At 44.3% G+C, this 25056-nt stretch overlaps 1 protein-coding gene and 1 long non-coding RNA gene across 2 annotated transcripts in view; one reads left to right on the forward strand and one right to left on the reverse strand.

The window, feature by feature from the left end:
- Positions 1-25056, reverse strand: part of SKAP1 (src kinase associated phosphoprotein 1) — a 308294-nt gene that overhangs the window by 16899 nt on the left and 266339 nt on the right. The window contains exons 10-11 of the mRNA XM_047758216.1: positions 15640-15690; positions 6868-6968 (exon numbers count right to left, since the gene is read on the reverse strand). Coding sequence (XP_047614172.1) covers positions 6868-6968; positions 15640-15690 — 152 coding nt within the window. The remainder of the gene's footprint in view (positions 1-6867; positions 6969-15639; positions 15691-25056) is intronic.
- On the forward strand, positions 306-15226 carry LOC125114763 (uncharacterized). The gene is made up of 3 exons (XR_007131897.1): positions 306-599; positions 6055-6213; positions 14357-15226. It is a non-coding gene; the product is annotated as an uncharacterized LOC125114763 (long non-coding RNA).

Below are 25056 nucleotides of genomic sequence, written 5' to 3' on the forward strand. Positions count from 1 at the left end.
CACCTCCTTTCCCTCAGAGCCCTGAAATTAAAAGAAAAAAAAAGTCCTTCATTTAAAGCAATTGAAAGAATTAACTTATCTGTTTTTATGAGGGCTGTTGTCACATTCAACTAAGCACACTTAAAAGAGGAAGTACGGGCTGCATTCAGATAATTTTTACAACATACAAATCTCTTTTGGAGGGGATGGGGGGTCAAGGGAGGGAAGTGTCCACATTCTTTCCGTGTCCTGGGAAGGACTAGGTGGGGAACACTGGGCTTTAAAGATATGGAAACACGGTGTTCTGTTAACACTGTCCAGGCGTGCTGGGCACAGGCCTGTTGCATTCAGAGAGCTAGCAGCTGGGTTTGGAGCCAGACTCTAGCCTGAGTTTAAGTAGCTCCAACCCGGTGCTGGAAGCTAAATGTCACCCAGGATGATGAAATCAGTCCATCCTCATCCACAGGAGGCCATCTGACAGCATCATGTGTTCAGTGTTGAACTTGACCTTGCCTGCAAGGCTCCCTGTTTTTCTATCAACTGCACCAGCAGAGAAGACAACCGAAGTTATGGTGTGTTTGGGCAGTGAGACCATCTCCCTAACCTGGCTGAGCCACCATGTAAGTAGAAACTTTATGTGGTGCCCCGGCTTGTTGATGCAAGGCTGACTTCCATGCAAATAAGTAGCTGAACAAACCCTGGAGAAGACCCAGGCCAACTCATGAGGCGCACAATGTAAGTCCAAGAGATGTCACCTTCTGACTCTGTTTACCTCAAGTGCAAGACCTCATTCAGGGACCTCTCTTCTTTCGAGTCAATTGAGAAAGAGTTTCTCTTCCTCCCTGTCTTTAATTTGCCCTTATCTGCTGGACAGCTCATGTTGCCACTATCAATTACTTCTGGAACAGGAGGCTTAATTTTTAAATGGGCATTTATTTAAGTTATCTCAAATAGTAGAACGAACACCTTTATTATTTAGAAAAAGGTTCCCAAGTGAGAGACCTTTAAGCCAGGGAGATAGAGTCATTTTTCTGAAAGCTGGAAATGGTGGCTTGTCTTATCAAACAGAGACTTTTTAACCTCCCTTTCTCTCACTTAAAATCAATGCCCACAGCAGTGTGGGTCCACAGAAGGGCCTTATGATCCTCAGGTAAAAGGAACTAAGCCGGGGTGCAATGTTCCTGCACGGAGGGTGATTCAGCACCTGCCTGTCATGCCTGGTGCCCAGGCTGAATGGATTTTTGGAGTACACCTGTTGTTGAACCCCTGCCAAGTACTGATGGCCACTAACCCCCAAATCACTTTTCCCCGCTGTTGATGTTTGGAATGTCAGACAGGACTGAGCAGCAGCCGGCGTGTATTTCAAACATAGCAGATGGATTTTTATATTAGCTCCTATTTCATGTTCAGGCAGAGCGACCGCCACACTAAAACCGCAGCCTCAGTGCTGCCGAGTTTGCTTCTGTGAGATTAATTCTGTGAAATTAATTGGGACAAGATTGAAAAGGAAATTAAAATGCAGCTGAGTGAACAGGCCTTTCAAACACCTTTTTCCTGCTCTATTCAGACTTGAATTCTGCGGTGGTCGCAGGCAGCGTGGGAAGTAATTTACTGGAGCCAGGCTCTCAGGAGCCATCGGTTACGTATGAGGGGACCTGCGCTAGTGCCACAATCTGGAGCCACTGAAGAGCGTTAAACACCCCGCTGTGGCCTGAGCTGCGCCCCTGCACCAGGCGGAAGTGGAGCTCAGTCTGCATCAGAAAAAGCTGTTCCGAAATATCTGGGCCCAAAAGGAACGTGGGAACATCCCCTGGATGCACAGATCGGCTCTGTTATTAAAATCTCCCTTTAATATATTTTGAGACCCAAACTTAGTGCTGAAAGCGTCGGGTGGATGAATGTGTTAGAGGAGGTGGGTGAGGTCCTGCTGACTGTGCATTGGCTACTGTTTCAGAGCTGGGATATGCAGCCCTGGCCTCTCCTCAAAGAAGTTTGAGTAGCTGATCAATTGTCAGTGAGAACCGGCTCACACCAGGACAGCCACAGTGCATTTCCATGTAAGGCTTCTTCACTAGATGGCCTATTTCAAAGTGAGGACTTTCTGTCCTTTTGAACATCTCTGTGAAAAGTTCTTGGCAGGACAGGCTACATACTTCTCTTTCAATTCACTAATAATTGAACTCCTAGTATGTACCCCACATTGACTCCCCCCATATTTACTTTATTGTTAGTGGAAAAGAGGGAATATAATAACGATTATCATTTCCTAGATGCCAGGCCTTTTTTTTTTTACACAAATTCTCTGATGGAGGCATTATAATAACCCCCTATAAATAGAAATTACCCCAATTTTTACAGATGAGGAAACTGAGGATTAGCAGGATTAAGTGACTTCGTTCAGGGTTACGTAAGTAACCCGCCTGTTGACAACTTGCCGTCCTAAGAATAGGACAGGTGACGGGCATTTGGTTAATCTTTTTTTTTCTTCTTCTATTTTTAGGGCTGCACCTGCTGCATATGTAAGCTCCTGGACTAGAGGTCAAATTGGAGCTGTATTGTCGGCCTGCACCACAGCCACAGCCACGCCCGATCCGAGCCAAGTCTGTGACCTACACTGCAGCTCATGGCAATGCTGGATACTTAACCCACTGAGTGAGGCCAGGGATCGAACCTGCATCCTCACGGATATTAATCAGGTTCCTAACCCGCTGAGCCTCAAATGCTGAGGAACTCCAGCATTTGGTTAATCTATGGGTGTAGCTTTCTTACCTAGCCAATCATCTTCTCTGGAAAAAACCTTTTTTTTTAAAAAAAAGGGTAAATAGCTTTCTTTCTGAGGTCATTCCTAGACCCTAACAGTTTCTCTTTGCCCTAGGATTCTAGAATTCAGGGTTGGGTCATAATTGGGCAACTATTAAGAAACAGCAGGTGTGGTGTGTGCATGCGTATACGTACACACACACACACACACACACACACACAAAATGGAATATTACTCAGCCATAAAAATAATGAAATAATGCCATCTGCAGCAACATGGATGGACCTAGATTATCATACAAAATGAAGGAAATCAGAGAAAGACAAATGTTATATGATATCACTTAGTATGTAGAATCTAAAAAAATGATACAAAGAAACTTATTTACAAAACAGAAACAGACTTAACAGGCATAGAAAACAAACTTAAGGTTACCAAACAGGAAGGGGGGGGGAGAAACTAAGAGTTTGGCATTAGCAGATACATGCTATATATAAAATAACAGAATCATTCTGCAGTACACCAGAAACTAACATTGTAAATCAACTTATACCTCAATTAAAAGCAAATCAATGCAAGTAAATGCCAAAGAGAGAGAGAGAGAGAAAGAAAGAAGTGGATGGCAGGGAGCAACAGGAGACTAAGAATAAAGCTATTAGTCCCCCAACTCCCCATCCAGGGGCCACTTCCTGTCCTCCACTGCCACCCACAATCCCCCATCCCCCATTGTCCCAGAATATTTCTCTTATCATACAAAGAGGGGGAAGCGAGACACATTTATGAGGGCCCCAAACAAAAGAATTTAGAATCATTTGGTTTGTTTAATGTGAATAAATAGTGAAAGCTAAGACACTTTTTTTGGGGCGGAATTTCTTCAGCAGTTTTGCAGTGTCGGCCTCACCATGTTTGTTTAGACCAGGAACGTCTGAGGTGGAAGGAACCTCAGAGGGCTAACTCAACTCCCTCATTTTATGGGTAAGGAAGCCGGTCCAGGTAAGCTGAGCTGCACCCAGTTGCATCTTGTCTTGTGTTTCTCAGGGAAATAGACTTCAGGTTTCTAAGCAGCGGGCCTTGCTTGCCCAACTAATGTTCAATTGACCGGAGAGAAAAGTAAAGCGGCGATTTCTAGATACCATTTTTCTGGACTAACCTCAACTTGGGTTAGTACTTTCTGTCCCTGCAGGTGTGAGAGGCAGGCTGCAGAGTGTAACTGACGCCAATAAAGGAAACTAGCTGGGGCTTAAAGTGGAATCGATTTAGGATTCATATGAGAGAAAATTCCTGAGATTAGGAGTTACTGAACATCTGAATAGACAGACAGCTGATAATGGGTATTGGAATCCCCTTTTCTATCTGTCCGAAATGGTTCATTTGTGCTTCTTAGAGGCAAGGGAATGGATTGGGTGGCCTTTTAAGGTTCCTTCCTGTCTAAGGGCTCTTATTGAGTTAAGTAATATAATAAAGGTAAATCCAATCTGAAATGTTCCCCAAGCCAACATTAACTGAAATGAAGCTTTGTGAGGGAAACTTCGGTGAAGCTTCTAGCTTCTCATTTCTTCTCCTGACATGCAGAAATGAGCAACGGAGAAGGGAGGCAGCTGGTGTACTTTTTGGGGCGTAAGAAGTGTGCTACTACCAAGGTAAGGTATGACAACAGGTTGGGGGCCTTCCAGAAATTGGAGAGAGAAGCCCAACAGAACCAAGGCAGCCAGGGAGTCCCCCTGAATTAAACTCTGCTGTATTAGCCTTTAATAATAGAGGCGAGGAAGGGGTTAAAAAAAAAAAAAAGCCCAAACCAAATAGGTTGGGGAGGCTCCCCTGGTTCTTTGGTATCTCTTCAAAATACAACAGCCCTGGTGACTGCAGACAGGTCTGTACTGCAGGGCAAGTCACTGCACAGCCCCTTCTAAATGGAGGAAAGGGACCCCCAGTGAGAAGCCATTAACAAAGGCAAAAGACATGCAAAACCAACAAAATAATCATGACCGAGAGAAGGCCAGCAGACAGTCTGGCTCTGTTCTCCCCCCCTCCTGCTGCAGGCACCTCAGACAATGTAAACAGTTAATTTGTTCACCTGCAGGCTCTGGGCAAACAGAGGCCTGGTCACACCTGAGTGGATAACTCGATTACCCCTGTAATGCCAGCGTGGTAATGTACACAAATCCTATTACACGGCAAACCTTGCTTTCGGGCATTTGAAATACCAATCAGGCCAATGTCCACTCCCTTCTTTGCTTCCAATTTATTCTTGGTGTATTGGAGCTGCACCCGAATGGTACTGGGGTGGTGCTGAATTAGGGGTCTGGAGGAAATCACTAGAAGGCTGTGATCTCACGCAGCAGAGATTGCAGGCCTCCTGCATCTGAAAAAGGTTGGGTGTGAATTTGGTCCTAGTTCAAAGGGGACTCGTTGGAACTGCTAAAAGGTACCTTTGGGTGGAGTTCTTGCTGTGGTTCAGCGGGTTAAGAACCCAACCAGTATCCATGATGATGTGGGTTTGGTCCCCGGCTTCACTCAGTGGGTTAAGGATCCAAGCATGGCCATGAAGTGCAGCATAGGTCATAGATGTGGCTTGGATCTGGCATTGCTGTGGCTGTGGCTGTGGCTGTGGCCGGCAGCTGCAGCTCTGATCGACCCCTAGCCTGGCAACCCACATATGCCATAGGTGCGGCCCTAAAAAGAAAAAAAAAAAAAGGTATCTTTGGTCAGCTCTGGTCTGTTTTCTAAGGAGTTTATGGTATATTTCAAACTGAGACAAACACTTGGCCAAGGTAGTGATGTTCACAGAACAAAGATAAACGGCAAATGATGGGTTAATAACCCAATGGGTTTTCAATTTTTCTTTATGGAGGTCACATACTTATCGATTAAAGAGCAAATTGTGCCTATTTCAAAAATGCGTGTGGGAGTTCCCGTCGTGGCTCAGCAGAAACGAATCTGATTAGTATCCATGGGGAACCCAGGTTCCATCCCTGGCCTCGCTCAGTGGGTTAAGGATCCGGTATTGCCGTGAGCTGTGGTGTAGGCTGGCAGCTATAGCTCCGATTCGACCCCTAGCCTGGGAACCTCCATATGCCTCCGGGGCGGCCCTAAAAAAAAAAAAAAAACGTGTTTTGTCACAGCACTATAAATCAACTATACTTTAATACAAATATTTTAAAAATTAAAAAAATGGGTTTGTCAGTATTTATTGCCTCAATAATCTTTTAACAAGTTTTTTTCAGGGATAGAACCTACTTCCTTAGCCCACCTATACAGAATATGTACAGTCTTTCTTTCTTTCTCTCACTCTTTTTTTTTCTTTTTTTTTTAAGGCTGCACTGGTGGCATATAGAGGTTCCAGGGCCAGGGATTGAATCTGCACCTCTACAATGACCCAAGCTGTTCCAGCTGGATTCTTTACCCACTGTGCCATGGCGGGAGCTCCTGTGTGGTCTTTCCTTATAAAGGTGATGTTACTCATCTCTCAAACCGTAAGTAGCCCGTGAGTTCTGACTCTTCTTCACACTGGTGATGGAGCTACAATAATCTCTACTTTTTTTTGCCCATTTAAAAATATTCAACAGTATCATTTGTGAGATGGTTAGCTGTGGCTCGGGGTCAACTTTGTGAGTGAGGAAGCAAATAAAGTTAGCTGGCCCTTGTGGGTTGGCTTCTCTATCTTGGCCTTGTCAGCACTTGCTCAAACCAATGGAGCTCACCAGCTCTGACTCCTCCCCCCATACACAATTATATTACAGTCTTGTTTATCTATAAATGAAATAAGAAGGGGGCTGACCTAGCTAAAATATTTTCAAGAGTATTATATGGTAATAAATTATGTATGTGGTGATGGCCTTTTAAGCACCACAAGACCTTTTTAGAAAGATCAAAGTTTGATTGGCATAGTTTTAATATTACATCTACTTTATTGTATTTTTTTCATTTGAAAATTGGTTCCTGCATCTGAATTTTCAATTAAAAATTTCCCTAACAATTATAAAGCCACGGGAATTTATGTGTGAGGGAGCCATGTAACATACACAAGAGAAGTGCATGACATTCTGGGGTAATTCTGCTTATGGTAACTACCTCCTCGAGAGTGAGAAAATCAACTTTTGATCCAAGTCCCACATTCTCATCCTTACCTTGCTCAGAATTCGGATGACGTCACCCCGTTGGAAGGACAGTTCGTCTGGCTGGTCACCATGGCAATCCCAGAGGCCCTGGTAGTAATTGGCATAGTCCACTGATCAAAGAGAGAAGAAATCAAAGTTAAAAGGACTCTTTCTATGGAGCCCACAGTTTTTGCCGCAAATGGAAACCAAGGTTCTGACGTTGCCCCCTAGGAAATCTAAGATTCAGGGGTTTGGGATGAGATACATCCCAACACAGAGCATGAGCAAAGTACTGTGGGAGAAGATCACTAACTAACATTAAATATTTACAGATCACCTTTAGTCGGATGCTATTCAATAATATGATAAATACATTCATTTATTAATAAAAGAAAATCAGGCAGGTCATTTTTCACTTGGTTTACAAGTAAGCAGCACAAAGAGATTCTTCTGCCAGAATTGCTTCATCCAGGGTATCCAAACTATCCAGTGCTTCTTTTTATTATGCATCTGAAGGCATGAGGTAAGTCTTCAACTTCTGCCTCTTTATAAGAGAGGCGAAGTCAGCCAGCACAGATCTGCGATGCAGTCTCACAGGTTAGCCTCCCCTGTTACACAGGAATTTTATCCTGGTACCTCCCACCCAGGTACTTACTAGATGAGGTAATTACCAATAAATGTGGAAACGAATAGCCCAGTCTTTAAGTGGAACCACAGGGGTGTCTCATCCATTACAACTAAATTCTGGGTGGGCTGGCCCTTTTCCAGCATCTCATTTGTAGACCCTGAACATGTCTGCCAAGATTTATCTGCAAGCCCCCAGGGGAACAGAAACCAAAGTGATCTGCATTAAAAATGAAAGCAACCGAAGACGACAAACCAAGCTTTAGAAGCAGCTGGAGAGATTTACTGGGCTCCTCAGCAAGACTGGATGGCAGTGATGCCACAGGACAGTCATCGATTCTTAACAATGAAGAATTTGTATTGATCTTCTTCTACCCGGAAAGGTTAAACACTAGAGTACAAAGTGGGAGAGGATCTGGGGATTTGAATGGCAGGAGAGCTAATGCCCACTAGGCTGGGGGTTAAGTGGCAGTGCTCCCTGTGCTTGAGGATGCTATATATGAGTGCTGTGTGCAAAGCACCCATGAAAGACGACATTCCTATGGACGGGAGTTATCAAGAGTCTTGGGTTCTAATTAAAATTCAAGTGGTTTGTGGGGACCTGATTCTACCAGTTCCCACCTTTCCCTTCATTTTTTTTTTTTTCCTGTCTTTTCTAGGGCTGCGTCTGCAGCATATGGAAGCTCCCAGGCTAGGGGTCTAATCGGAGCTGTAGCCACTAGCCTACACCACAGCTCACAGCAGCGCTGGATCCTTAACCCACTGAGCGAGGCCAGGGATCGAACCTGCAACCTCATGGTTCCTAGCTGGATTCGTTATCCACTGAGCCACGACAGGAGCTCCTCCCTTCATTTGTTCTTGACCCTCCTGTGAGGGGTGATGCGGCCAGTGGCTGAGGATGGGAACAGAAGGTGGACAAGTACGCTGTGAGGGGGACAGAGGTCCTGGCTATGTTTGCTTTTCACTCCTTGTTCTTAACTTACAAGCGATTCAAAGAATAAAGGCACAGGGGAACAAAATCCCTGTATGTATCTGAAAAAGAACTTTAGTAGAAATCTTAAAGAACACAAAACAGAAGAGACAGAGCTATTTGGTCAAGATCCAGATACTGCAAACAAGAGTAAAAATGTTGAGCATATAAGAAACTCAGGCACGTTTTCTTTACACAGAAAGTGTTTGTGTATGCAGTTGACAACAGAGGGCAGCAAATAAGAACTACATTGGAAACATTCTGCCCTGGAGTTAGGAACATATTTGGAAAAAAAAAATACATTGGGGAAAAAAATGCTAATTACTGATAAGACAAGGCATATTTATTTATTTATTTAGGGGAGAGATATCAGTGCATGAAATAATAGAAAAATATCGGTCCCTGGCGAGTGAAAGTGGTTTCCCCAGAGGATACAATTCATTTTTAGTTGTAATGGAGTTGATTAATCACCCCAAGGTTTTGGCTAAGTTTGGAATGAAAAGTATATTGATATAATATTCTTCATGGATTTATACATGGTAAAAAATCATTTTATAAAAATAGATTTTTTTCAAACATAACTTGATGTTTCCAAATGGTAAGATGGACTAAATTATCATCTTGGCTTTTTCTGGCCGAGCAGACGGTTACTGTGAAGTTCTGCTCCCCATGTGCCTGGATGTGGGATAGACTGTGAGTACCTTTGGGTATATAGGTAAAAAGTGGGGGGGTCCCACTGTGGCGCAACAGGGTTAATGGCATCTTGGAGCATTGGGACTTGGGTTCGATCCCTGGCCCAGCACGGTGAATTGGGGATCCACTGTTGCCACAGCTCCAGTTTAAGCTGCCATTGTGGCTAGGATCTGATCCCTGGCCTGGGAACTCCCTATACCTTGGGGTGGCCCCCCCCAAAAAAAGGATTTGATATTGGCTATATAAGGCACCTGCAGAACACTTAGAAAAATACCTATTCTAAAAGGTATTCTAAAACAACAGGAGTTGCCTGGTGGCTCAGCGGGTTAAGGATCTGGTGTTGTCGCTGAAGTGGCTCAGGTCCCTGCTGTGGCATGGATTCGAACGTCCACATGCCGTGGGCATAGCCAAAAAAAAAAAAAAAAGAAAATTGGGAAAAAGTTGGACTTACTATCTAAAGAGAGATACTTATTAAGGAGATCAGGGAGGATGAATGCCTCAATTGGCCAAGACTGGACTCTGAACGGCAGACTCCCAGTTTAACGTGTGTGGCTGGCATTTATGTGTATGTGTGCGTGTGTCTTCACTACATTCATTCCTCAGCATTCAACAAACATATGTACACAGGGCCCACTGCACCAGGGACTATATTAGATTCTGGGAATTCTGCATTGGCCACACACATGGTACCTGCCTTTAGGGCTACCATCCAGCAGGGGAGGCACAATGAAACAGTCACACAACTATTTACTTATGATTGTGATATGTCTGCCAAGGAGAAGCTGAGGTGTCATGTATCACAGGAAATCTAACCTCGTCTGAGGAGTCAGAGAAGGCTTCTCTGAAGCTTGAGGTGTAAATGAAAACCTGACCAAGAGTGGGTGTTATTCAAAAACCTTGAAGAAGGGAAGAGGTAAGGGCGAGGAGGGCTTTATTCCTGAAGCTTGGCCCCAGGAAGAGCTCACGGGCTGGGAGTTCTGCTGGGCCAGTCCAGCTTCTCCCTAAACTTGCCTAGCATGTCCTATGAATAGAGAAAGCACTGTGAGGCTTAGATGATGTCTTTAGATTGGAATTGGAAGCCTGAGAGGTAGGATTCCTCTGTGGGTTGGCTTGAGGATCCTTTAGGTTTCGACTCCTCTGGCAGCAGTCTGAGATCAGAAATGGTGCAGCATTCTGACCATTTAATTAATTCAAAACATCCTCATTCTCATTTTGAGGACATTATTCCATCTAATTATTTTTTTTTCCAGTCTGTCCATTTGGAATGAAAAACAAAAGAATAAAGCTTAATGCCAGCATTTCTCAATGTCTCTCCAAAAAACGTAACTCTGCACTAAATAAAGCCTGGTAATTCAAAAGCAAAGCACTAATATATTCAGCATAAAACAGACAGAGGACCTAGAGCAATAATGACACCACTAATAACTAAAACAGTTATAACAATTAACAACAATTACAATGATAGAGAAGCTAATGGGTATGATCACAGCATTTAAATTGCTAGCAGAGCTGAGAGGGACTTTTTCTAGAGGAAAAAAAAGGGCAGCATCTTATTTTCTTTATCCCACATAAGGGAAGCTGTGCTCCAAGCAAGCAAACGTCATAGGAGGAATGGCAACAGACTAACCTAAAAAAATATACTGTTTTCCTTTCATTTCTAGGTTTTTATTGCAAAGCATTTGTCATTCTACACTAACTTTTTTTTTTTTTTTTTGGGCCACAGCCATGGCACATGGAAGTCCCCAGGCTAAAGGTTGAATCGGAGCTGTAGCTGCTGGCCTACATCACAGTCACCGCAACACAGAATCCAAGCTGTGTCTTACCTACTCCTCAGCTCATGGCAACACTGGATCCTTTAACCCACTGAGGCCAGGGATCAAACCTGCGTCCTCATGGATACCAGTCGGGGTTCGTTACTGCTGAGCCACAATGGGAAATCCTACACTGATTCTTTATATCTGAGGATGGTCATTTCTCCTATAACTAAGACTAAGTTGGTGCTCCTGTTTGACACAGTCAGTATTTGAAAATAAGCCTCCATGATGTGGAGAGTTCTAAGGTGAAAGGACCAGACATCTTTCTGGCTATGTTCTTTTCAGAGTTCATATGTCATCTTGGGTTTTTGTTTGGGGGATATTGGGTAGCTCCTGAATTGAAGCTGTGACCCATACAGCATGTTGTTTAAATTTTTAGGATAAGCCAAAGGACTGTGCTAATCAGGCCCTGGGCATAATTACTTAACTGATTATGGAAAAGAAAGACAAAAGGAGATGACAAAGCCATTTCTTGCTGGAGCATGGGTTGGTGCGAAACGGACAAAAAAAGGCCAAAGCAGTGGCCTCCTGGAAGGCGGTTGGAATGCTATGTAGGCCAGGCGAGCAAAGGCCACCATGTTCAATCCATTAAAGCAGACTCAGCTGGATACTTCATTAACTATTTCAGAAGGAAAGGCATAAAAAAATTGGCCAAGCTCCACCAGAACAGGAAGAGCAACTGGACAATACCATTGGCTTCTTGTTTTCACAGCCCTTTAGTCTTTGAGTTTTGAAATTGCTATGGTCTTAAATATTTTTTTTTGTCTTTTTTTTGTTGTTGTTGCTATTTCTTGGGCCGCTCCCGCGCATATGGAGGTTCCCAGGCTAGGGGTCTAATCGGAGCTGTAGCCACCGGCCTACACCAGAGCCACAGCAACGTGGGATCCGAGCCGCGTCTGCAACCTACACCACAGCTCACGGCAACGCCGGATCGTTAATCCACTGAGCAAGGGCAGGGACCGAACCCGCAACCTCATGGTTCCTAGTTGGATTCGTTAACCACTGTGCCACGACAGGAACTCCTGGTCTTAAATGTTTTTAAGTGCAATCTCACAGCGAGGAACACTCACGGGTCCTCCTTTTCACCTCCTGTGCTTAAGTCGGCCAAAATCAGAGCTGGGTGATTGCCTGCCCATGTTTGGTCCTGGGAAACAGATTTCAAAAAGGAAGGGCTGCAAATACCTCTGCGGCGTCCCTCTGTTTCTTTTGTGTAATTGTTCACTCCATTGGCGGCCACTAAAGTGGAAAAAGTGCCTCAGAGACGGAATGCTCATCTGCAACCATTTTTCTGCCCTGCAGAAATGACTGACACACAGGCTCCTCCTTGGCTGAGTTTGCCCACAACTTCAGAGCAAAAACAACCTGTTTCAAGATCTTCCTTGGCTGAGTTTGATGGATCTGAGGATAACCTGTGCCTCCAGCTCTGCTTTTTATTTGACGGCACGCCCAAGCAAATGGCCAGTCATTTTCATAAAATGGCACAGAATGCGTTTTATTTTTGGTTACCTGGACATGCCTTCTCATGATAGGGAAGGGAGATAAGCTCTCATCACCAGAGACACTTCGTGTTAGACTGTTAGGCTGATGGGTTGGAATTCCGTGAAAATCTGAGGTGTTGAAGAGTCACTCATTAGCATAACCCTGTTACTAACAGTCAAGCTGTAAACCGAGCGCTTTATGGATTGAACAATCAATACTACAAGGCTGTGATAGATTTTCTAGGTAACAGAATAAAATAAAAGAAATTACATCTTACAGGGTCATTAACACCCAATCAGGATAAACTGAATTCCTTCTTCCCCTCTTCTGATAAGATCTTAGTTGGGCTTTAAAAATGTTAGCAATTCTATCAGGGAAAGAGCACAGCATTCCGGGAACAGCATCCCTGGCATAGTGAAGGAAAGCAGGTGGGTTTTGAGTTCCTGTCGTGGCGCAGTGGAAACGAATCTGACTAGGAACCATGAGGTTGCGGGTTCGATCCCTGGTCTCGCTCAGTGGGTTAAGGAACCGGCGTTGCGGTGAGCTGTGGTGTAGATCGAAGACGTGGCTCGGATCCTGTGTTGCTGTGGCTCTGGTGTAGGCCAGCGGCTACAGCTCCGATTAGACTCCTAGCCTGGGAACCTCCATATGCCGCGGGTGCAGCCCTAAAAGGACAAAAGACAAAAAGCAAAACAACAACAAGAGCATGTGGGTTTTAAAGGTAAACCCTGCAGGCCATGCGATCTTCTAGGAGAAAATATTTCTCCTCCTCACATGGCATGTGACACCTGACTTGCCCAAGTGAACCAAAATGTGTAGCTTGTCTATTGCAGAAAAATTCATATTGTCCTGGAGCTCCTGGCTTTTTCTATGCCTACCCGTCCCTCAGACCTCTCTACTTTATTGTTATAAACCTAAGTGATGATATTTGGATGTTACATATTTGTTGCTGTTTCTATAGCTCCTTTGTAGAAAAAGCACTATATAAATTCAATAAATAAATAAGTAAACACCAATAATAAAAACTCCTGCCTCAGATTCTGCAGAGAGAGCGAAAAGCCCTCCTCTGTTTTTTAATCACTAAGTCACCAATCATTATAACTGGTGGGAAGTGTAAACCATAGAAACATATTTAGAGCTCACTGCACTTTAACACCTATTTTGGAGGCAGGAAGCATGAGGACAAAGCACTTTTTTTTTTTTTTTTAAATTATATTGGAGTTCCCGTTGTGGTGCAGTGGAAACGAATCTGACTAGGAACCATGAGGTTGCGGGTTCGGTCCCTGCCCTTGCTCAGTGGGTTAACGATCCGGTGTTGCCGTGAGCTGTGGTGTAGCTAGCAGACGCGGCTCGGATCCAGTGTTGCTGTGGCTCTGGCGTAGGCCGGTGGCTGCAGCTCCGATTCAACCCCTAGCCTGGGAACCTCCATAAGCTGTGGGAGCAGCCCAAAAAATAGCAAAAAAAGACAAAAATAAATAAATAAATAAATAAATAATAGCTACTAGAACAATTAAGAAACAAATCTCTCCTCACTCTTCAGATTGAACCTTAGCAAGAGCAGTGGAAGGAAGAAATGAGACAGGGGAGGAGTACGAAATGGAATTTTTGGCTTTTGCCAGAAAACGGCTGCTTCCTGAAAGGAGTTTGAAGTTGGCCGTAGGAAGCTTCTAGTTACTCCATCCAAGCTCTGACATGAAATGCTTCTTTCATAAACCAGTGAGGGAAGTTGGTTGAGAAAAGACATATGTGGGACAAGGGTCAATCAGGAAACAGATTTTTGTTGTTGTTGTTGGAATTCTGTACAGCAAGTAGAACAGTCAAAAATAAATTTCAGAATGGACTTAATCACACGGGTGAATTGTCATGAGAGCCTTACTTGAAGCTATACTAACGATCCTGTGTTATACTCGGCTCAGTTCTTTTGCTCTGGCTTTGGCAGGTGACTTCTTTCGCTTTGCTGCCTTTCCTCGCCTCAGGAAGAAGCTGGGTGTTTATGAAGTTGGGTCCTTCACTTAACCTGTTACATCTTCACTTCTCATGGAGCATGCACAAGGAAAGGAGCTTTGCTGAATAAGGAAGAGAAGAAAAGGCACGAGGAAAGGAAGAGAGAAGAGAATGGGGAAAAAGGGGAGGCTGGAGAAACAGAGAGGAAGCAGGAAGGGGGGAGGGAAGGAACTTCTAGGTTCAAGATTTCCAATGAATCTCTAAGAAAAAGTCAGCCAGTATCTAACTCAGCCACTTTGAGGCTCTGCTGATGGAATGAATGTCCTTGAAGTGGCCTTTGCAACACATATTACTCTACAGACAATGACAGACTAGGCTCCTGGTCCACTTAAGGAAGCTTTCGAGGGGCTTCTGACCTAAGAAAGGATGGGCTCACTAACAGACTGAAGCATGGTTAACAGTCTGGGATGAATAAGATGTAATTTTGTATTCAATAAACCTGTTACATATTCATTTCCAAATGTGCCTGGAATCAAACCAGGCCATCAGAAGTCAGCATCACCAAGCAATTTTATCCTTCATCCTGCGTTCACTTTTCAGATCTGACACATTTCCATTCCCCTTTGAACTTGCAATCTCGGGGCCTCTCAGACAGGAGACATTTCCATTCTTTCCATTCTCAATTCTCCGATCTCTTAGAGATGAGGCAATTCTGTTTTCACTGTACTGATTCAAGAAATACTGATAGGAAAAAATAAATACCTGGCTTGGCTTCCCACCCTCTCTAGGAGAAACCTAAGCTGTTCTGGGAACATTAATTACAAAGAATGAGTGGCTGCTCTTGTTTGTTTGTTTTGCTTTTTAGGGCCACACTCTCTGCACATGGAGGTTCCCAGGCTAGGGGTCTAATTGGAGCTACAGCTGTCACCCTACGCCAGAGCCACAGCAACAACAGATTCTAGCCTCCTCTGTGACCTACACCACAGCTCACGGCAATGCCAGATCCTTAACCCACTGAGGGAGGCCAGGGATCGAACCCGCAACCTGATGGTTCCTAGTTGGATTCGTTTCCACTGCGCCATGACCGGAAGTCCAAGGGTGGCTGCTTTTAAAGTTATTTCCCTGTTCAGTCATCTTCTTTGGGGCTCTTGAGCTCCACACACCAGTACCCTCTTAATTAGTGAGGCCAGTAATGTTTGTAGCCCGAGAAAGCTGCTTTCTCCAGTGGGAAGCCCGAATGTCCTCCCCAGCGCCTGTGCATTTTTGAAGCTCTCATACCTCCTTTTTGTTGCGTGCCATTCTCATCCTCTTCTAGACCAAGCTCTTCATCTGTGGGGATAGACACAATCAGCATTAGCAATTAGTGGTCCATAGTCTGTTATTTGTACTGACAATCATCTTTCTCTGAGCTCATCACACTGTCTTTTTTTTTTTTTTTTTTTTAATGGACACATCAGCAGCATATGGAAATTCCCAGGCTAGGGACTGAATCCAAGCCTCGGCTGCAAACCTACACCACAGCTACAGCAACACACGATACTGTGCCAGGCGGGGGACTGAACCCGAGCCTCTCGCCTCAGTGATCCGAGCTGCTATGGTGGGATTCATAACCCACTGCATCACAGCAGGAACTCCCACACTCTCTTCTTTAAGGCAATAATTACCATGTTCTTTTTTTATACATATCATCTCTCATCTTCAAACTGACCTTCTTTTCCTTCTCTCCCTGTTCGTTCATTTGCAAACATTTCTAAGTGCTTATTGTATGCGAGACAAGGAGCTGGAGATGCAGTGATGGACAAGACTGGCAGGGTACCTGCCCTTGTGGCCCTTTCAATCCACTGGATTATTAGACACCTATTTCTAGGATCTTAATTCTCTTCCTCACACCCTATTTCTCCTCCCCTTTGTATAATTTTCTTCAAAATGTCTTACCTCCATGTAAGCATCCAGAGTTTGTGTGTGTGTGTGTGTGTGTGTGTGTGTGTGTGTGAAGCTGAGCACGTGTTTAAACCCTCTGTGATTAATTAGTCCTTAAGGTATCATTCTTTGGTCAGCTATCACAGAAGCTGGTCAAGTATGTAATTTTGTGTTCTTAGTACTTGGGACTTGCAGGTATGTTTTTACTGTTGTTATTCAGCCTGCCTTGTTCATGAGAATGTAAGCTCCTGAGGGCAGCTGGAATGGTCTTTGAATTAATTGAGGCAGGTATGCAATGAATTCTAAGTCAATGCTATTGTCTAACTCCATCCAAGTGTCTACACAGTCAAAGCCACAACATGATTGGCCTAAGTTTCTTGCCCTCATTAACCTGTTTCATTCCAGACTTCATACTACCTGATAACATGGGAATTGAGCCTTTATCAAGAAAGCACGAGTACCAGAATCATATCAAGCTATTTTCTATGTGGAGTAAAATATCCGAAAATACACTTGCTATCCTCCTTTTCATCACTATCACCCTCTACACACACACACACACACACACACACACACACAGAGAGACGCGCGCGCACGCGCAGAATGAATGGGGCATAAAAAGCAACACAATATTTTGAGGGCTACTACTCAGTTTCTTCTGGCCATATATACTCGTCTTTCTCTTTGTGGATTTTTTTTTTTTGCCTTTTTTGAGGGCTGCACCCGCAGCTTATGGAGGTTCCCAGGCTAGGGGTCCAATTGGTATAGCTGCCAGCCCATGCCACAGCCACAGCAACACCAGATCTGAGGCCTGTCTTCGACCTACCCACAGCTCAAGGCAACGCCGGATCCTTAACCCACTGAGTGAGGTCAGGGATGGAACGCGCAACCCCGTGGTTTCTAGTTGGATTTGTTTCTTCTGTGCCATGACGGGAACTCCTCCTTGTGTCTCTTAAGGCACTTAATTTTCTTGCTTCCCCATAGTTATGCCACCAAATGGAACTTTTGAGGAGATGGCCTTATATTTAAAGAAATGTAAGGTTTATAGGGCAACACTGAGTTCTGGTAAGTCAGACTGGGGGAGGTAAACTCTAAGTTCATAACTAAGAAGAAACAGCTTAAGAATATGTTAAAACACAACATAACATCAAAGAATTACAATTCATTTCATACACAAAATGATATAGCTCCCCTACAAAATTAAAATTAATACTGTTATTAGGATTGATACTTCGGGAAATGTCACATTACCGGGACTTCGAAATCTACGATATATCTTTAAAAACATGTACTGCCCTACATCTGCCCTACAAGATCATGGGAAAAGGACTCAGCTCCACTTAGCTCTATGCATGACCTTGCAGTAGAGACTCTCCCACACAGCACCTGTGGCACTCCCCCACCTCTCTGTGAGGGATAAAGATGTGAGACAAGAGAGGAGTGAAATCAAACAGCGGAGATAGATCACGCTCAAGCAAACCATGTTAAACATCATTCTTTGCACACTGTCTTATTATTCGGCCACTTCCCAGCTTCCTCTGCTATGATCCTTTTCCTTTCTGACGTGGGACCAATGTCACAGGACTAAAAGCATTCAAAGAAGAACGTGCCTGTCCTCAGTTTTAGAGACACCCCGATAACCTGGACAGAGAACAGCTCTTTTGCTGATATCAAACAACTGAATCACAAAGACCAGCAATTTGCTGTGCTTAGGCACTTTTGCAGAGAGGGTTTATTCTACCTCTGCTGTCTGTGCCCAGATGTCTCTTCCTCCCAATTCTAATCAATGTAAATTGGGTCAGAACTCCGCTGTGAATTACAAATTGGATCCGAAGTTGGAGGGTCACGGTGCCTGCTCCTCCACCTCCTTCCCACCACCATTAGATGGGAAGCTACACCAAAGATCTTTTCTAAATAAATCAGACTTTATTGTAAAACTCGGCCACTGACGAGACATAACCTCATTAGCATTGATTTTAAAATAAATTATTGAAAGTGGCTTGCCTGCTCTTTGCATTTGTAAAATAGGAGAATGTAAATGTATTTGCAATGATAAAAATGAAAACTAAAACTGGATTCCTTTATCCTTTTGGGCACCAGCACTTAATCCAGCCATGATACAAAAATGGAAAAAATAAAACTGTTTTATGCAGTTCAATTCCAGAACAGATACTCTGATTTCCACAGTGCCTGTGGAGTCGCCTAGAAAGAAAGCAGAATGTAGGCCATAGATTTTGTATGCCATAGCATTCACCACCATTACTAAGTGCTACGGTGATGGATGTGAACGGCGAAGCTCCAGTCCCTACATCTGCTCTAGCTAATGTCCTTCCCGGGTGGCTGGAAGTGGGCTGAAGTCAAGAAGCCTAGCTGTGGATGTGAGCACCTGGGTGCTGTGCCTTTGAAAGAGTGAGTATGGCGGTCCATCACGGAGTAAAGAAAAGTGCCCATCACAGCTGGACGTTCAAGGCCCGCCTTCAGCACCTTCCCTGCTTCAGAGGCCACAACCCAAACAGAGAGGTGTACACTTTATCCCGGATTCTTCGATGAAATCAAATTGGTATCTTTGAAATTCCAAAGTCAAGAAAATTGATTACATGGCAACAGAAAAAAAAAAAAAAAAAAAGGTCCCTTTGCTCACAAAATGGGATGGGTTAACAGCCAAATTTCTCATTTTTTGCATCTGTAAGGTGAGGCTTTAATTTTAAAAAGATTATTTTTAAATTGTTTAAGCTAAAGAGCTTGTTGAACTTCTTTTTAAACATTTTATTAGAGTAGTGTTGATTCGCTGGACTTCTTTATAAGAATATCATTAGGCATGTAGCATTACATCTACAAAAATACGTCTTCATTAAAGAAAGAATTAAAATTTATGTGCTAGCTCAACTTTAAACAGTAATAGATTATAATGGTCCTCGCTCCTAACAGGGCATATGGGACCCCAACCTTACATAGGCTTTAAACAAATTAACCACTAAAGATTACTGTCCACTTATTACATTAAATGCTCTACTTGATTCCCAAATATCTCTTCTCAATTGGGAAAAGAGTTGAGGAAGATTCTGTTAACTGTGCTGCATCACATGAACATGGAAGAGAACCATGGGGTATCACAAATGAGCATCGGTATCCAGAGAGTTGATTTCAATCAACACTCTTGGCACAATGTCAGGGACGCTAATGAGAGGCTGGGAGGAACAGGACACTGACACCCCTTCAGAGGCACAGAGAGGAGACAGCTTCCGATGATACCTGGCTCCTTTCTGAAGTGCTGTTCTGACATCGGCTAAATGGAGGTAAGAAAGAGGGAAGTCACTTTTTCCAAATAAAGCAAAGTGACAGAAGCTTAAAAAATGCCAAATGTATCAATGTGCAGCCAGATGCCAAGGTGCTCTGGTGACAGATGCAGCAGAAATACAGAGAGACTCGAAGTGCAAAGGGAACATGCAAAAAAAGGAAATCATTCCGCAGCACGCACAGGTACGTGATAAATCCATGGATGCTGCGGCACCTCTTCAGACGACATGGAAAAGATGAGCACGATGCTAATAACACATTTAATTCTCTGTTGTATAGTTGGTAATCACAACTGCTACCTCAAAATAGTTGCATCCTATTTCTGTGGTATGGTCTTGATGTACAGGATATTAAACTCAATTTGTGCTAAGTGCAACACTTGCAATGCACCGAATTTAATTTCACAGATAATAATTGAGCACCTACTAATTGGAGGAGGAAGACCTAAATACAAATCCCTGTGGGAAAGGCTTGAAAGAGAGCTCAGTTCCAGCTGAGTTTCCAGGAGGCCGTCCCTGAGGATACACAGTTGAGCAGAATGTGCAGGATTTCAACAGGCTGAGGGTGGGTATTCTGGGTGGAAGAAACTGCACGATTCTGCTTTTGGTGCTGGGCTGGCCTAAAGCACAGTGTTGCTAGGGTCCAGTGTGCATGAGAGAGAGAAGGCCAGCACGCTCGGAGGGGGGCCAGATGATGGTGCTGACTCTTCTTCGAGGCTCCCCCCACGAAGTGCTGCTTTTCTACGACACTGGCAGTCGTGACTTCATAAACTTTGTATATTTGGTGTCTGCTTTTTTTCTTTCCTTAGACCTCCTACTATCTCTGTTTCTCCCTTCCTGTGGGTCTGGACAACTGTATGGGGGAAAAAAATAATTCCGCAGAATGCTTGTTTCCATTTGACTCAAATTAAAAAAAAAAAAAAACACCAGTTATATGCTTTATTATAAAGCAATCTGGTTTCTGGGTCTATAATGACCCTCCAGGGTAGTGTGGGCAGCAGCGGAATGTGCACAGAAATTCCCAGGGAGGGCTCTTTGTCTCTCTTTCCATTTGCTCCCCTGCAATCTCTCTAGAGAACACAGCCAGATTCTGTTGCCACAGCAGCTGCTGCAAGGCCCCAGTTACTGCTCTTCAGTGGCCTCAGGTGCCTTTGCTGGATTCCAGGCTTGAGGCCCCAGACAAAGAGAAACCTGATAAACGCTGTCCTTTTATGGAATCTTGAATCCTGAAACTGGGCCTGGGCTAGGCTGTAAAATAATTTGGGGGAGGGGTGAGAGAGGGCTCAGAAAAGCCTCCCATTTTCCACATATTGCTTTAGCAGTTCTTTGTTAGTTGTTCCCTCCAGTTTAATCTACTGCAAATGAGATCTTAAAAATCAAGGGCCCACATGTTTTCAACACGGATGTTCAGAAATCCCCGCGGATACCAACCTTGAAACCATATTATCCAAGGCTAACACTGTGGTCTTGGCTGCAAACCTCGAGTGCTCTGGTTTTCCCTCAAGGGAAGGAGAGGGCTAGCCACGTAGCAAATGCTAATTATCCCATGATGAATGTGATGTCGTACATTTAATTTGATGATCCATACATTATTTTGATTAGGAAAAAACATTTTTGTATTGACTTGCTATGTGTTACAGGCACTTTTTTTTCAACTCGGAAGCCCACAGACTTTATATTCTGGAAGAGAGATCTCATGCGGCCTTCCCGTAGAGACAGTGAGGCTTGTGGAAGCCCCGTCCCAAAGAGGAAGGATGAACAGAATCATCAACACTAACGAGTCTCCACAAAGCCCATTTCCCTGTTACCATGAGACACCATGTTAGAGCCCGAGTTATTGGACTACGGATGGGTATGCAACATTAGCACAGGCCGACCTTACTGTTGACTGTCCCTCCACCCAGCACCTGTCCTTGCAGCAAAAATGGACCTGAGCAGAAGGCAAGATCCACATTCCATCTGCTCAGGATTTTCAATTTCACCTGCTTCACACATATCACTGAAAATGTCCAACCGGACTGTCTCAGGTCTGGTTGGCAGAGGTGTGGAACAAGCTGCTTCCCAATTCTTCAAGGAGGTAACACTTCCAATTTAAATACCACCAAGTGAATAAGAGCCAGCATTTACCGGATGCTCACTCTAGGCCAGGGCTCTAAGTGCTTTACACAAGCAGTTCTAGGCTTCTCACAGCTTTCTTCCCTCCTTCTTTTTTTCCTCCCTCCCTTCCTTCCCCTTCTCCCTCCCTCCTTCCTCCCTTCCTTCCTTCTTTTCTTTGATTCTTTCTTTCAAGTATAGTTGATTTACAGTGTTGTGTTAATTTCTGGTGTATAGCGGAGTGATTTAGTTATACATACATATATATATATAAAAAAATATATATATATATTCTTTTTCATATTTTCTATTGATGTTGTTTTTTGGCTGCACCCGGAGCACATGGACGTTCCTGGGCCAGGGATCGAACCTGAACCACGGCAGTGACGAGGCTGAATCCTTAACCGCTAGGCCACCAGGGAAGTCCTGTTTTTCATATGCTTTTCCATTATGGTTTATTACAGGATATTGACTATAGTTCCCTGTGCTATATGGTCGGATTCTCTTGTTTATTTTATATATAGTGGTTTGCGTCTGTTAATCCCAAACTCCTAATTTATCCCTTTCCCATCCCTGGGCCCCTTTGGTAATCATAAATTTGTTTTCGATCATAGCATCCCCTTGCGAGAGCCGCTATTGTTATCCCCATGTTACCGGTGAGAAAATCACACAGGGCAGAAAACTTGCTTGAGGTCTCCTAGCTAGCAGGTGGCAGAGCAGGTGCATCCTGACTTTGAGCCAGCACTTTTACCTGCAATACCATGCTGTGAGTCACATGCCACTGCTTGGCGAGTGGTCTTGTGAGCTGACGGCAAAGGAGAGACAGTGTCAGGCTCCCTCGGTTCCTCCAGGAGTGGTTGTGTGGCACATGCAAAACTAACAGTAATTTCAGAAGCAACAAGCTGAGCAGCATGGACAGGAAGCTGGCTGATGGAGACGTGTGGCTGAAATATTCCTATCATAATGAAATGCCAATATATCCTACCTTCCATGCTGTCTCTAAAAACTGTGCTGGAAAGAAGCTTTGGGAAAGAACCTCTTGGCTGGGTACAGCACTGTCCTTTGGAAACATAGAAGCAAAGTTGGCTGCCGTTGCCCTAACCTATAGAAAGAGAGCCTACAACGTGGCCTTCCTTACTTCCGAGGGACAGTTGTGCGCAGAAGGTAGGTGCCTTTCCTTGAGAAAGCAGATCGGTCTCCAGGCCCTTAGAGTCCATTCCAATATCCAAACTGGTGTAACCTGGCACTCTCAGCAATGTCGCAACGGCTGAGGGCAGGGTTTTAAGAGATGTGGGAAGGATGACTGTTGAAAAGCCAATCATACATTCATTGACCCGCCAGGGGTAAGGTGATGGTCACAAACTCATCTTTCTTTTTTTTTTCTTTTCACAACCCCACCTGGGGCATATGGAAGTTACCAGTCTAGGGGTCGAATTGGAGCTGCAGCTGCCAGCCTGTGTCACAGCCACAGCAATACAAGATCCGAGCAGCATCTGGAGCCTACAGTGCAGCTTGTGGCAACATGGGATCCTTAACCCACTGAACAAGGCTAGGGATGGAACCTGCATCCTCCTGGATACCAGTCAGGTTCTTAACCCACCGAGCCACAACGGGAACTCCTCATCTTACTTTCTGAGCCTCTTTTCCTTTACTTTCCTTCGCTCTGTGTGTCTGAGCATCAGCCCCCTCCTCCCTGCTCCTTTGAGAACCAAACGTGGTGCATGAAAAGGCCCGTCTTTGCTCCCCAGAAGGCTGAGTGGTTCTGTAGGGTTTTTCCTGAGCACTCTTCACAGCTGTGACCCCAAGTGGCATGTCACCTGGATAGCTCCCGGAGCCTGGACAGGAGTGAGCAGAATGTGAGCTCACCAGGAAGACTCTGGCCAAGTTGGAGAGTACATCTCCTTCTAGAGAGTGTTGTGAATTAGATCCATTTCTGCACCCTGCTGTTGCAATGGAGCAGTCTGTGAAAGGGAAGATTCTCAGAGGAGCTGTGTTTTAATGTAGCAATTTGATTCAATTTTCCACTCTATAAAATTACCCATCACTGCTCGTTGCTTTCTAACAGACACCTTCACTCTTAATTTAACAATCCTATCGAATTCTGCCAGGGAAATTGGAAAAATTTATCACCTGTGAAATTTTATTTTCCTTTGGTTGTATCTGTTTTTGTAAAACTTCATTAACGACGATGACTTGCTGAGGAAATTATCATTTTTTTTTTTTAACTTCAGACACAAGAAGTGGCTCGACCTCAACCAAGATATCATTTGCATAATAAAACACAACAAAAAGGCTGTGGAAGTCGGACTGGCAGAGGCTGGAAGTGCTGGGAGAAGAAGCAGGCTCTCCTTGCCGTGCGGGTGAGGTCCTAGCCAGGAGGAGACACGTAACCCTGCTCCACTCAGGAAGCAATGACGCAGCTTCTCCCCCAAGGGAGAGATGATCGTGGCACTGACAGGGTAGGACTCTCTTCTTAAGAAGCCTTGAAGTGCAAGTTGTCTACTGGCAATGCTTTTTAGCCGCCAGCCCTGTCTTCAGGGGCCTAAATGTTAGGTTCACCTTAGTTCCTAGGTTCATCTGGGATTGAGGTTTAAATTGCTATAAATTTAGGCTTAACTTGAATTTCTCAGCAGAGCACTGAACTCCTGGCAAATTTCCACAGGAGAAATCTTTCTGAATGGACTTGAAGATTCAGCATTCCTGTGGTCTAACTACCTCACAATTAAAAGGCTCAGGCTTCGTTTTTGCACAGCCTGACCCCCACTGCGCTCTGTTCTGTTCAACAGCTGCTATAACCCACACAGGAAGTGGCTATGAGGGAGCAGCAATGACTGCACATTTGTTGAGATGCCAGTTATCATGCCTTTGGAAGGAAAAGAAATAAGTACAGTAGACCCACCGCAATGGTGGGCAGAGGACACACGTTAGGCTTGTTAGTAAGAGATGCCATTCGATTCCTGGTATATCTGGACCAGACAACAGGGCTTTACTGTGTTACTGAAAAGCCTTGTCAGCATTTATCTATATTTCTTCAGTCTTCTTATATCCTTCACCATTTTGAGGTGACTTTCTATTATTTTCACAGTTACATAAAAGAAGTTCAAACTAGACAGTTTTTTTCCCCCACTTTTTAGGGCCACCCACACCCGCTGCATATGGAGGTTCCCAGGCTAGGGGTTGAATCGGAGCTACAGCTGCTGGCCTATGCCACAGCCACAGCAATGCAGGATCCAAGCCGTGGCTATGACCTATACCACAGCTCACGGCAACGCTGGATCCTTAACCCACTGAGCGAGACCAGGGATCCAACTCATATCCTCATGGATCCTAGTTGGGTTTGTTAACCGCTGAGGCATGAAGGGGACTCTCAAACCAGAGAGTTTTG

This window comes from Phacochoerus africanus, chromosome 14 (genome assembly GCF_016906955.1).
Source record: "Phacochoerus africanus isolate WHEZ1 chromosome 14, ROS_Pafr_v1, whole genome shotgun sequence".
NCBI classification, from domain to species: domain Eukaryota; kingdom Metazoa; phylum Chordata; class Mammalia; order Artiodactyla; family Suidae; genus Phacochoerus; species Phacochoerus africanus.